Source organism: Dermochelys coriacea, chromosome 4 (genome assembly GCF_009764565.3).
Source record: "Dermochelys coriacea isolate rDerCor1 chromosome 4, rDerCor1.pri.v4, whole genome shotgun sequence".
Taxonomy (NCBI): Eukaryota; Metazoa; Chordata; order Testudines; family Dermochelyidae; genus Dermochelys; species Dermochelys coriacea.
In genome coordinates this window covers 143,921,514-143,934,172 of record NC_050071.1, presented here as the reverse complement: position 1 = coordinate 143,934,172, position 12,659 = coordinate 143,921,514, and the positions used below count along the sequence as shown (strand labels likewise).

At 51.8% G+C, this 12,659-nt stretch overlaps 1 protein-coding gene across 5 annotated transcripts in view; it reads right to left on the bottom strand.

The window, feature by feature from the left end:
* Positions 1–12,659, bottom strand: part of HSPA12B (heat shock protein family A (Hsp70) member 12B) — a 77,424-nt gene that overhangs the window by 41,692 nt on the left and 23,073 nt on the right. For all 5 annotated transcript variants that reach the window (XM_043512866.1, XM_043512867.1, XM_038400816.2 and 2 more), the window contains 3 exons: positions 6,697–6,797; positions 5,235–5,359; positions 164–350 (listed from right to left, as the gene is read on the bottom strand). In XM_043512866.1, coding sequence (XP_043368801.1) covers positions 164–350; positions 5,235–5,359; positions 6,697–6,797 — 413 coding nt within the window. The remainder of the gene's footprint in view (positions 1–163; positions 351–5,234; positions 5,360–6,696; positions 6,798–12,659) is intronic.

Here is a 12,659-nt window from a genome sequence, read left to right as displayed (position 1 = left end):
AAAAAGTAAAAATATTGACAATATTACTTCAATACATATATTTTTACTTTAATACGGGAATATTTTTTAAAGTGAAAGTGAGTTAGCCCTCCCCATCCCATCTCATCGGCCCCCAGCCCCTCCCCTGTGTTCAGGGTGACTGGGACAGAAAGGGTTAACTTACACTAGTGCTGTGAATCTTCATCTTAAACTTCTCAAAGTAGAGCCAATCCCGGGCTTCCTCTGGATCGAGATCATGGTAATAATCCCTGGCTGTGTATCCGAAACTGTGAAAGGCGCCCTCTGGGGTCAGCAAGAGGCTGGTGGGGGTTTTCTGATTGGCCACTCCAGGATCACCTCCCTCCCATTTCCTGCAATGAGGAACCAGATCAGATTTAATGTCCCGCCTCTTAAAGGTGACAGGCACCATTTATAATAGCTAAGACTTCCTCTGAACGCCTGGTGGGAGTGGCTAGAAAAGGTGGGATTGGTTGGTAACAGGGTACAGAGCTTCTCTATTACGATTAGTTATTCATATTACCACTGCATTACTAGGCTTGGACCAGGATCCCACTGCGCTAGGCACTGTACAAATACAGAACAAAAGACAATCCCTGCCAAAGACAACTGCTACCTGCTGATAGTGGGGGGGGCGGGGGGGACAGGGGAAGCACAATTTAAAGATTCCCCTGAACAGCTTGAGTCATGCCCCCCCAGCAAGCCCCCCCCCTGCCCTCAGTGGCCCTTTCCTGCAGCTCCCAGCTGTTTGCTGCTGCCTCATCCCGTGGCTGTGGCTTGCACCTCGCCAGCTCCAGGAGCTGCTGCACAGCCCAGCTGGCAAACCCTGGCAGAAATGGCGGGGGGGGGCACATGACCCTGCATGCCACCTCCACACGTGGCCTCTAGTCCCTGCCCCAAAGAGCTTACAATCTATATATATGACAAGAGACAACAGGGGAGTATGAGGAAACTATGGGACAATATTGGTCACCTTAACTGTTTTGTAGGCCTCACGGCAAAGGAGAGTTTGGAGGGGGGATTTGCGGTAGCTTTGTGGAAATTTATGGGGAGCTCCTCCCAAGCATGGGGGCAGCCAGGGAGAACACAGAAAGGGGCGTGTTTAAGAATTTAACAAGTAGGTGATGAAGGCTGGCACCATGGGCCAGTTGGAGGCAAGCCTCAACAGCTCGAGAGGGAAGGAAAGATGACAGGTGGGTGGGGATAGGTCATAAAGGGCCCCGACAGTGATGACAAGGAGCATATGTTTGTTATAACTGGGAACAGGGAATGATTCAATTGTGGCCCAGGTTGGAAGAGGGCCAAAAACCAGGGCTGCCTGATAGCTGTTCAGCGGCCTGTGTCTCAAATCAGTCAGAGACTCCTCCTTGGGTTTTTGTCAGGACAGGTGCCCCCATCACAAATCAGGCACTAATTGGGCACCTGGCTGGAAGTCTCAGCAGAACAGGCTAAAGATGGAATGAGCTGGAAGTGTTAGGACAGGGCAGCATGGGATAATCTTGCCTTATCACTGCCTGTCCTGGGGATCAAAAGAGGACATTGAGACTATCAACCTGGCCTCCTTCACCTACAGTATTTTGTCTTATCTATGGATACACAAAAGCCGCCGTCTGGCCAAGACGGAGTCTTCATCCAGCCAGGACCAGGATTAGAACCCAGGCACCTTTGCTCAAATTACTAGACCCTACTTAAATGACCCCCGTTAGCTCTTTTCGACTGCTCAGCTCAATAATTGTGAGCAAAGTTCTCTGTCATATTTGGGATGCCACCGAGCCCAGCCAGAACCCTACTGATTTGAAAAAGCTCCTTAGTAATTACCCAGCGAGAGAGCCAGCGGGGTCCAGCTGGTGGCCAGAGGGAAGAAGGTGGCAGGGTGGGAGATGGCTGGGTTGCTCATGGTCCCTGCCGAGGGGAGCTGCTGGGTGAATTACCAGCCGGCTGGAGGGAGGGAATGAGCAGTAACCCCACGCTGTGAGGTCAGCCCGCAATGAACGGAATCTCTGCAGCCATAGCAGCCCGGCCCCCTCCCTGTCTGGAGCTAACGGGGCCGCGAGCCGTGGACAGGAAGGGTTAGGGGCAGGGATACGAGTCTTAAAACACACCAGTCAGTTTATTTATTACTTGCTAGTCCCTGGGGCACCAGCCCGGTGCTCCGGCCCCTCCTTTGTCTCCCGCGCAGAGTGCTGGAGGGAGCCTTTTCCCGCCCCAGCCCCCTCCTCCAGCCTCTGCCAGGCTGACGGCCCCTCCTTTAGCCTCTTCCGCCCTGCCCACGTGTCCGCGCGCCATCTCCTGCCGCTCCCCTTACGACCTCTCTGGGGACGTCTACGCCACAATAAAAAACCCGCAGCATTGAGTCTTGGAGCCTGGGTCGCAATGTAGATGTCCCCTCCAGCTCCTTTCCCTCAGCCTTCCAGCACCCAACTCTCTCCCTGCCCTGGGTCTGCATCCACCGTACCCCGCTTCCCCTCCTCCGTGCCCCCAGAGCCTGCTCCCTCTGCTTCCTTGCCTCCAAATCCTCTGGCTTCCACTCACGCCACCCTGCTTGTCCTCACTAATGGCCCAGCCCAAGGGCCTCGTCTCTGTCTGGCCATTGCCTTCAGTTTCCTCTACCACGCCGATCTCCGGGACTCCCTCCCCTCAGGGTTTTGTGGTGGAGCGGCTCCCGTCCTGCCTCCAAGACAGCTCCCTCAGCAACTCCTGCTCTCCAGGGGTGTCCCTCAGGGCCACCCTCCCCAGCCAAGTTCATCTGCTCTCTGGCTTCAATTAATAGGCCTTGTAAAACTCCTCCTAAACAAGGAGCCGACGCTTCTGGCTCCCAGTGGTCCTGTCCTCTGCCACGGGTGGCCCCATGGTCCCAGGTGAATCTATCTGACCAACCTCCAAGCCTGGCCCATTGTCAAAGAATTACCTTGGTGCATATCGGCGGGTTGGCTGCCCTCAGACCAGGGGCCTGACCGGCTCTGTCAAAGCAGTCACTGTTTGGGGATAGGCACCTCTGGTGAGATGCGGAAAAGTCCCCTATTTGTCCACCCCAGTCGCTACTCCACAACTGAAGGGACCTCACACACCATCTGCCTCTCTGGGGGTCAAGGGCTTCTGCTGCTCCTGTCAGGACTTCTTGGATCGTTCAAAGCAAGAGGCCCTAATTGCTTAGAAACCTGAGCTAGGATCTAGCTCCCAAAGGAAGGATGGCCTTGTGGTTGAAGCATTGTACGGTGACTTGAGAGATCTGGGTCCCAGTCCTGTCACAGACCCTCTGTGTGAACTTGGACAAGTCACTTAATGTCTCTGTGCCTCGGTTTCCCCATCTAGTCAACCCTACGGCGGTGAGGACCATGCAAGTGGATAGATAAGGTGGTGTCTCTGTGTAGCAGCATTGTCTTGGCCAAAGGCCTGTTGATTGCTTTTGGCAACTAGCTGAAGGAGGTATTGATAAATACATGGGCAGAGGACATCCAGGGATGGCCGGGTAGGGGAGTACAAGAAGCCTGATTGTGAACCAGACACTGGGTCTTAATTAAGTTGTCCTGAGTAAATAAATTTCTCTGTGGGGGGGAGCCCGTCATAGCAGGGCCTAGTGACTAGCCACACTGGGGCTAACTTGCTCTGGTTCAGTTCACAAACAGAAGTACTGAGTTCTCGTGCAGTGACTGCATCCCCCCCACCCTCGATACTGCAGCCTCAAACTCTCATTTCACAGCGTCCCCAACTCCTCAGGCCCAATGTGCCCCTCCTGACCTCAGCCTCCACCCTCCTGGAGCTCAGAAGATGGCAAAACCCAGCAGAGAGAGGAAGAAATGCTGTATCGGCTAGAGACAGGCCCAAGCCATAATGTGGGGCCTTGGATCTGGGTGTTGGACACCCCAGAGTCAGGGGTTGTTGGGTTTAGCCCATTAGGGCTCATTATTAAATTAGGGACTCCAGGGAAGTTCAGAGCTAGTGGCTTTCGGTCTCTAATATTGGCAGGGGGTAGGAAGCAGACAAAGGAAGGTTTGCCCGGTGGTTGGGGCCCTAACCTGGGATCAGGAGAACTCTCTGCTTTGCGATGGGTTTCATATGAGACCTGGGACAAATCTCTGAGACTCCATCCGTATGCCAGGGATGACAGCACTGCCCTGCCTCACAGTGGGGTTGGAGGTGCCCAGATACTGGGGTGAGGGCCAGATAAGGGCTAACATAGAATGAAGATGGGACTGAAAGCACCACCACGCTAGAGCCCTGATTGTAAATCTGTCCTGGCAGGATGCTTGCAGCCCAGGACAAGCTAACCATGGTGCTTGGCTCCTCAATAAAATATGCAGAAAGCAAGAGACGATTCCACCCATCGAGACGAAAAAGGCACATGAGGGACCATCCTCTGTGGCTAGTGCAGGATTGATCCCCAAAGCTTATTCTGCAGGGTGCTGACTCACACCCTGGTACTGATCCCAGCCTTACACACACCTCATCTAGCAGGCATTTTCCTTTGCTTAATATTGTCCCATTATTCCCAGTTATCCCCATCCTAGTCGCAGATTCTCTCCGGTCCTCGGGATGCTGGGGGAGGATGCTCAGCACTGGGTCTGAGGGAGGGATGATTCAGTGATAGGGAGAAGGGGAAACCATCCAACAGGACAGGGTTAACAGAGTGGACAGACCAAGAGCATGTCCTCTTAGCAATCCTGTTCCCCGGGCACCCCTGTTAAAAGACAAAAAGAAAAGGAGTACTAGTGGCACCTTAGAGACTAACAAAGGTATTTGAGCATAAGCTTTTGTGAGCTACAGCTCACTTCATCGGATGCATTCGGTGGAAAATACAGTGGGGAGATTTATATACATAGAGAACATGAAACAATGGGTGTTACCATACACATTGTAACCAGAGTGATCACTTAAGATGAGCTATTACCTTATTTTTCCCCTCCGCTCTCCTGCTGGTAATAGCTCACCTTAAGTGATCACTCTCTTGTTACAGCGTGTATGGTAACACCCATTGTTTCATGTTCTGTATGTATATAAATCTCCCCACTGTATTTTCTACTGAATGCATCCGATGAAGTGAGCTGTAGCTCACGAAAGCTTCTGCTCAAATAAATTTGTTAGTCTCTAAGGTGCCACAAGTACTCCTTTTCTTTTTGCGAATACAGACTAACACGGCTGCTACTCTGAAATCTGTTAAAAGACAGTGGACGCAGAGAAAGGCCGGACGTCCGCCCACTGTAGCCCCCAAGCCATCCTCCCGCAGAGGGACAAGTTACCTCATCATGTGAATGGCCTCGGGGTCGTTGGAGAAGCTGAAGGCATAGCCGCTGGAGGTCGTGCCAAAGTCAATGGCCACCACCACGGAGAAGGAAGTGGGTGGCTGCGCCCGGGCTTCGTTCCTCTGAAACACCACAAGGATCATTAGGAGCAGCCAGACTGGATCAGCACAGGGTCCATCTAATCCCGGACCTTGTGAGCACTGGCCAGTACCAGCTGCTTCAGAGGAAAGTGTAAGAAATCCCACAGTACGTAGTTACTGGGTAACCTGCTCATGGGGAAATTTTCCTACTGAGTCCGACTAGTTGCAGGTTGGTTTATGCCCTGAACTATGGGGTTTATATCCTGTCAAAACCCTTGGGGTTGTCACTCCTCACAAATGTAACTCTGGATGTTCTCATTAGCCATACAAACGTCCAATCTCCCTCTCCTTTAAAAAAAAATTAACTAAGATCTGGGTTTCACTAGGATCTTGTGGCAATGAGTTCCACATGCTAACTTTGAAAGGTAAATAGAGGATTGTGGATAGGGCTGGAGAAAGAGGAACCTTCTACACTCCCTATTCTCTGCACCTCCAGTTGGAGCTGACTAGAGGGACTGTCATGTTTATTATCAGAGGAGAGCCTAAACCAAACCCCCTAAAACTGAACCCTCCCAAACTTTGGAAGAGTTTGGACCCAGATGTGAACTTTGTTGGTCAAACTCATCTTCAGTGACCTCAGATACATAAAGACGTCTCTCCCCTGCAGAACACCCTACCGCAACTGAGCCTTTCTCCCATTGAATAACGGAAGATATTGTTGATGTCTTTATGTTGCCATTGAAGCTTCATAAACAATTTAGCATTTGCCTGACTGGTGCACCCCGACAGACCATCTTGTACAGTATTCTGTCTCCAACAAGAGCCAATGCCAGGTCTTCAGGAGAAGGTATGACAGACCCCCAATGCAGGCGACTGTGCCAGACTGCCCCGTGCAGGCACAGTTCCTTCCTGATGCCAGCTAATGGCCACATTATGCCCTGAGGATGAGGATTGGTAGCCTCGTATCAGGTGTCTGATCTCCTCTGTCAAAGCAGGCAATGTTTGATGATAGGCACCTATGGGGAGATACTGAAAGGGCATTTCTGTGCACCCCTCTCCCTGCCCCACACCTCCAGGATCTTTGCCAAGCTCAGGATATGTCACGGCTGCTGCCATGACCTCCCGCCCATCCTCTGACACTGGGCCCGCATACGCTACTTCTTGGCTGGCCACTTCATCAGAGAACTGGCCCACAGTGTGCAGTGGGGCTGACCAGACCATGCCCTACAGCCAGTAGTTTGGTAGCTGGACCAATTCAAGAAGGTTGTGGATGGTGGAAGAACAGGGCCAGAGAAGGGGTGGAGAAAAGAACAATTCGATGGTCACTCTCAAGAAGCTGCACCCCAGTTGATCCGGCGGGGGCGGGTTCTGTGGCTTACCGGAGACTGGGAGGGTGTGAGTGGCGCGATGCTGCAGCTCTCGTTGTGCATCCCTGGGGAACTGGGTGGGGATGGCGTCTGAGAGCTCTCGTCGTTTGTACCTGGCAAACAAATAGAATAAAGATTAGAATAGCACTGGATCCAGTCCTGCGAACCGCTGGCACCATGGCGAAGGCACTGGGCGCTGCCAGTGACTCTGACGTGACATCGTTTACTGCTGTCTCCCCGTCTCCCCACCTGCCCTGGGGAGAACAATGGCCCTTGTAATGTGCTTGCACACCGTGGCTCTCCATCCCCGTTAGTGCCCCAACCGCATTCCGGATCAGTCTTCATGGCACAGTTAGCCCAGGTGATTGGCACCCGGGTCTGGGCACCAGGTTAGCCTCACCTGGGCATGCGTGCTACAAAATCTTACCCATGTTATTGTGCCCTCACTATTTCTGCGCTTGCCTGTGTGTGTTTGGGGGCATATCTCACAATTCTTTGTGCTCAGATGCTCAAAGATTCTTTCCCAGAAGAACTTGTCTCTCCTTTGGGGGGAATTGTGGGAAGGCAATGGAGGACTATCGGCACTCCAGTGATTTTTGCCTGCATTTATGCTGCAAAGTGGGCAGGTTCCAGACTGAGTTAAAGCAGGGCCTGGGCTCTAATGCCAATGGGACCAGTGAAATTGATTGGGAGGAAAAATTCAGACAGATGAAAACCAGGAGTCCTTTAAGAAGAGTTTACTAGATGGCCAAAAAGCCATGATTCCATAAGTTTGGGTAAAAGCTAAACTTGGTTAAGAGGAGAAATGAAGACAGCAATTAGAAATAATAACAAATGGAAAAAAGGGGAAGTAGATAGTAATTAATATATAAATTAAAGGATACAAAGTGTATAAAATTGATCAGGGAAGCTAAAGACAACAGGAAAATATCCATGGCAGGCAGGGCTAAGGACAATAAGAAAGTTTTTTTTAAAGCATATCAGGCAAAAAAGGAATTCTAGCAATGGTACAACCCCATTACTAGATGGGAATGGTAAAATTGTTAATACTGACACAGAAGAGGCAGATGTGTTCAATAAATATTTCCATTCTCTATTTAGCAAGAAGCAGGATGGTGTATTCCTTTTATATTAGGATGAAGTACTTTCCAGTCCTTTAGTAACTAAGGAGGATGTTAAACAGCATCTACTATGGATGAATGTTTAAAAATCAGCAGGCCCAGCTAACTTGCACCCAAGAGTCCTATAAGAGTGGGCGGAGTCGATCTCTGACTCATTTCTGTTAATTTTAAATAAATCTTGGAATATTGGGGCAATTCCATACGCCCAGAAGAGTGCTAATGTTGTGCCAATATTCAAAAAGGAGAAGTGGGATGACTCAGGTAATTATAGGCCAGTTAGCCTGACATCAATCCCAGACAAAATAATGAACAGTTGATACAGGATTCAATCAATAAAAATTAAAGGATGGCAATACAATTAATGCCAGTCAAAATGGCTTTAGAGAATATAGGTCTTGTCAAACAAACATGATCTTATTTCTGGTGAGAAGTTTTGTTGATAAAGGTAACTGTTCAGATGTATTTTGACAGGTTTCAGAGTAGCAGCCATGTTAGTCTGTATCCAATGAAGTGGGCTGTAGCTCACGAAAGCTTATGCTCTAATAAATTTGTTAGTCTCCAAGGTGCCACAAGTCCTCCTGTTCTTTTTGTTCAGATGTAATATACCTAGACTTTTATAAGGTATTTCACTTAGTACCACACAACATTCTAATTAAAAAATGAGCACTATACAACATCAGCAAGCACAAGTTTAAATAGTTTAACATCTGGCTAACTGACAGGTGTCAAAAAGTAATTGTCCAATGAGGAAGCATCATCGAATGGGGGTGTTTCTTGTAGGGTTCCACAGAGATTGGTGCTAGGCCCAATGTTATTCAACATTTTTATCAATGACCTGGAAGTAAATAGAAAGTCACTGCTGACAAAATTTGCAGGTGACGCAAAGATCAGAGGAGTGGTAATTAACGATGAGGACAGGGCAGACGTACAAAGCGATCTGGATCATTTGGTAACCTAAGCTCGTGCAAACAAAATGTGTTTTAATATAGCCAAATGCAAGGTCATACATCTAGAAATAAAGGATGCAGGCTACCCCTCCAGCATGGGGACTGTATGCTGGACCACAGTGACTGTGAGAGGGAGTCCGGGTCAGAGTGGACAAACAACTCAATGTGAGCTTCCAGTGGAATATTGAATCCCAAAGGGCTAATGCAATCCTTGGATGGATACACGGGGGAGTGGGCAGTAGAGCAGGGAGGTGATTTTACCTCTGCACATGGCATTGTGGAGACTGATACTGGAATACTGCCTCCAGTTCTGATATCCACATTGGAAAAGGGGGGTTGAAAGTTGCAGAGGGTGCAGAAAAGAGCCAGAAAAATGATGCAAAGGCTGGAGAAAATGCCTTAGAGTGAGTGATTTCAATTGATCAACCTACTTAGCTTTAAAAAAGAAGATTGAGGGGTGACTTGATTATAGTCTATAAGGACCTTCTTTGGGGAGAAATTACCAGGTATTAAAGGGCTCTTGACTCTCACGGAGGAAGGCAGAACAAGAACCAATGGCTGGATGGTAAAGCCAGATGAATTCAAATCAGAAATAAGGCACCGTTTTTTAACAGTGCGGGTGATTAACCATTGGAACAAACATGGGTGGCACATGAAACCCCCGTTCGGGGAGGCTAGCCCCCGCCCCTTCTGACTGAGGCCACACCCCTACCCTGCCCCTTCCCCCACTGGAGCCCTGAGCTCCCCATGGTTGATGGAGGACCCCCGTCCCAGCCGCCCCAAGTCCCGGCCTGCCAGCTGCCCCTGCCTGCCCAGCGGGCCCGCCCCAGCTGCTCTGGCCAGCCCAAGCCCCAGGCTGCCAATCCACTGGCCCTAGCCCCAGCCCCAGTCCCCACTGACTTTGTGGGAGAGAATGAATAAGGGCGGGAAGAGGAGCAGCGTGGGCAGGGTCCCAGGGGAAGAGTGGGACACAGAAGCAGGGCCTCGAGGCAGAGTGTGGGCGAGGCCATGCCTGGCTGTTTGGAGAGGCTTAGCTGCCCCAGCCTACGATCCCCGCCACCCCTGGGAACAAACTACTAAGGGAAGTGGGGGGTTCTCCATCTTTTGGAGTCTTCAGATCTGAATGTCTTTCTGAAAGAAGCTTTAGTTTTTAGTCTCAATGTAGGGTACCTGGGTGAACCTCTCTGGCCTGTGCAATACAGACGGTCAGATTAGATGATCAAATGGTGACTTCTGGTCTCAAAATCTGTGACAGTAAAACTTTAATTTTAGGAGCACCCGTCCTACGAATGACCAGTTTGACAAGTCATGTTTCCAGACGGAAAAGAAAAAACCACACAACAAAAGTGACGTCGATGCAGGACAAGCTGACGTCCCTTCGCATTGCGATGCCGTCGGTGCATTGAAATGGCTTGGCAGTGGGTTGAGGGCTAAGAAGAGAGCGATGCGGTGTGCAGTGTATGCACTCGGCCCACTGTGATCTGAGATGTTCAGCTTTATGAGCTGCCGATGTTGTGAATTCCTCAAGCCCCAACGGGTTTGTAAAAAAGGAGCTCTGTTATAATTAAAATCGATGCAACCCCCCCCCCCCACACACACACACACATACCCAAAACTTAGAAGTATTTGGAGCCCGATGGAGATTTGGCAGCTTGAGGCCATCTCTGGTTATTATGACCCCCTGTTTTCATGCTCTAAGGTGGAAGGAAAAGCCTGGAAACATGCCCATCTTTGCAAGCACAGGCTTCTCTATCCATTCTTCCATCTCCAATATCTAGGTCACCAGCTACTCGTTAGTAGCTAACATTTGTCTCCCGCAACGCAGGAGTTGATGGTTAAAGAAAGACTAATAACTGGTCCCTGCAGAACTGGCCGGTTTGTTTGTCCGCCATCAACTCCAAGCCACCCGCCTCAGCATGGAGTCTGTGCAGATGGGCTATGCCAACCCTAGGGGGTTTGCTGCTGTTTCTGCCCCCTGCCCCCCAGCCCATCCCTCGTGCGGAGGTAGGTGATGGGCTGCTTTTGCCCATAGGATACGGCTAACCCCCAGCACAGTGAGATCCAGGGATGGTGGGAGCCCCCGTAAGCTCTGTATTCTGGAAGCTGGCCCTCGCCCCTGCAGAGTGACCAGCCACGCTCTGCCCCCCCACCCCACCGCACTGCTCCGGGCGCATGGTTCCAATTAGGAGCGGGAGTTTATCATCCTGCCTGGGAGAGTACTTGCTGACTGACATTCTCCAGCTGTCAGCCCGGGGAGACCAGGGGAGGGGGTAGGGCTGGCTTTCACTTTGCCACTTGGCAGCCGCCCCTGCCAACGGAGTCTGGGGCTGCACTCAGCAAAGAGCCGTAACAGCCCCAGGCTTTGTCTGGCCACGGGTCTGGGTGGCAGAGTACACAGCTGGATCCGGACTCAGCAGCGGCTGGGCTGGGGAAAGGCAGCCACAGTGTTTGGAGCCGAACAGCTATAAAACAGGGCAGTTGGCACCCTGGGCATCAGGTTGGGCCCAGCCTCAGTGTCTACAACCCTGAAGCATGATGGCAAATCGGAGCCAGGAGATGTGCCCTGGTCTGATTCCCACCCTGCAAGGTGAAGAGGATCCCGTCCAATGGCTCTCCTGATTCAACTAGGCTGAGAGTGTTTGTATCTCTGGTTCTGTTCCATTGCTGGCTGGCTCCATCTAGGGTTGCCAACTTTCCAATCATGCAAAACCGAACATCGCTGCCCCGTTCCTTCTCTGAGGCCCCGCCCATGCCCCACCCCTTCTCTAAGGCTCCGCCTCCTGCTCGCTCCATCCCCCCTGCTTCCATCGCTCACTCTTCCCCACCCTCACTCACTTTCACTGGGCTGGGGCAGAGGGTTGAGGTGCGGGAGGGGATGAGGGCTCTGGGCTGAGATTGCAAGCTCTGGGGTGGGGGTGGGGATGAGGGGTTTGAGGTGAGCAGGGGGCTGCGGGTTGGGGCAGGGGGTTGGAGTGCAAGGGGGTGAGAGCTCTGGCTGGGGGATGGGCTCTGGGGTGGGGCTTGGGATGAGGGGTTTGGGGTGCAAGAGGGGACTCCAGGCTGGGCCAGGGGGATGGGGTGTGTGGGGGGGTGAGGGTTCCAGCTGGGGGTGGGACTGGGGATGAGGGGTTTGGGGCAAGGGAGGGGACTCCAGGCTGGGCGAGGGGGATGGGGTGAGGAGTCCCGGCGGCACTTACCATGCCTCCAAGAAAGTGGCTGCCAGACCCCTGCTGCCTCTAGATGCAGGGTTCCCAAGCGGCTCTGTGCGGTGCGTGGTGACTTCACACCTGCAGGCACTGCCCGCCCCCCCCACAGCTCCCATTGGTCACAGTTCCCAGCCAATGGGAGCTGCAGAGCTGGTACTGGGGCTGGGACAGCATGCAGAGCCTCCCAGTCCCTGGCCGCCCCAGCGCCTAAGGGCCGCAGGGACCTGGCAACTGCTTCCAGGAGCTGTGCGAAGCTAGGGCGGGCAGGGAGCCTGCCTTAGCCCCAGACCCCCACTGCGCCGCCGACCGGACTTTTAATGGCCCGGTCAGCGGTGCCAACCAGAGCTGCCAGGGTCCCTTTTCACTGGGACATTCTGGTTGCAAACCTGACACCTGGCAATCCTAGCTCCACCTAGTGATGGGGGGATCCTCAGAGATCTGCAGACCATGACGTATACAAAACAAGACCAACATCTGGATGTGTTAGGGTTGCCAACCTTCCAGGATTGTACTGGACTCTCCAGGAATTAAAGATTAATCTTTAATTAAAGATTATGTCATGTGATGAAACCTCCAGGAAACCTCTAGGAATACATCCAACCAAAACTGGCAAGCCTAGGATGTGTCTGTGACTGCTCCCACCCTGCTGGGGAAAGGGAACAGCACGGGCTATGCCCATCTCAGCACCGCTAGGCCTGGCT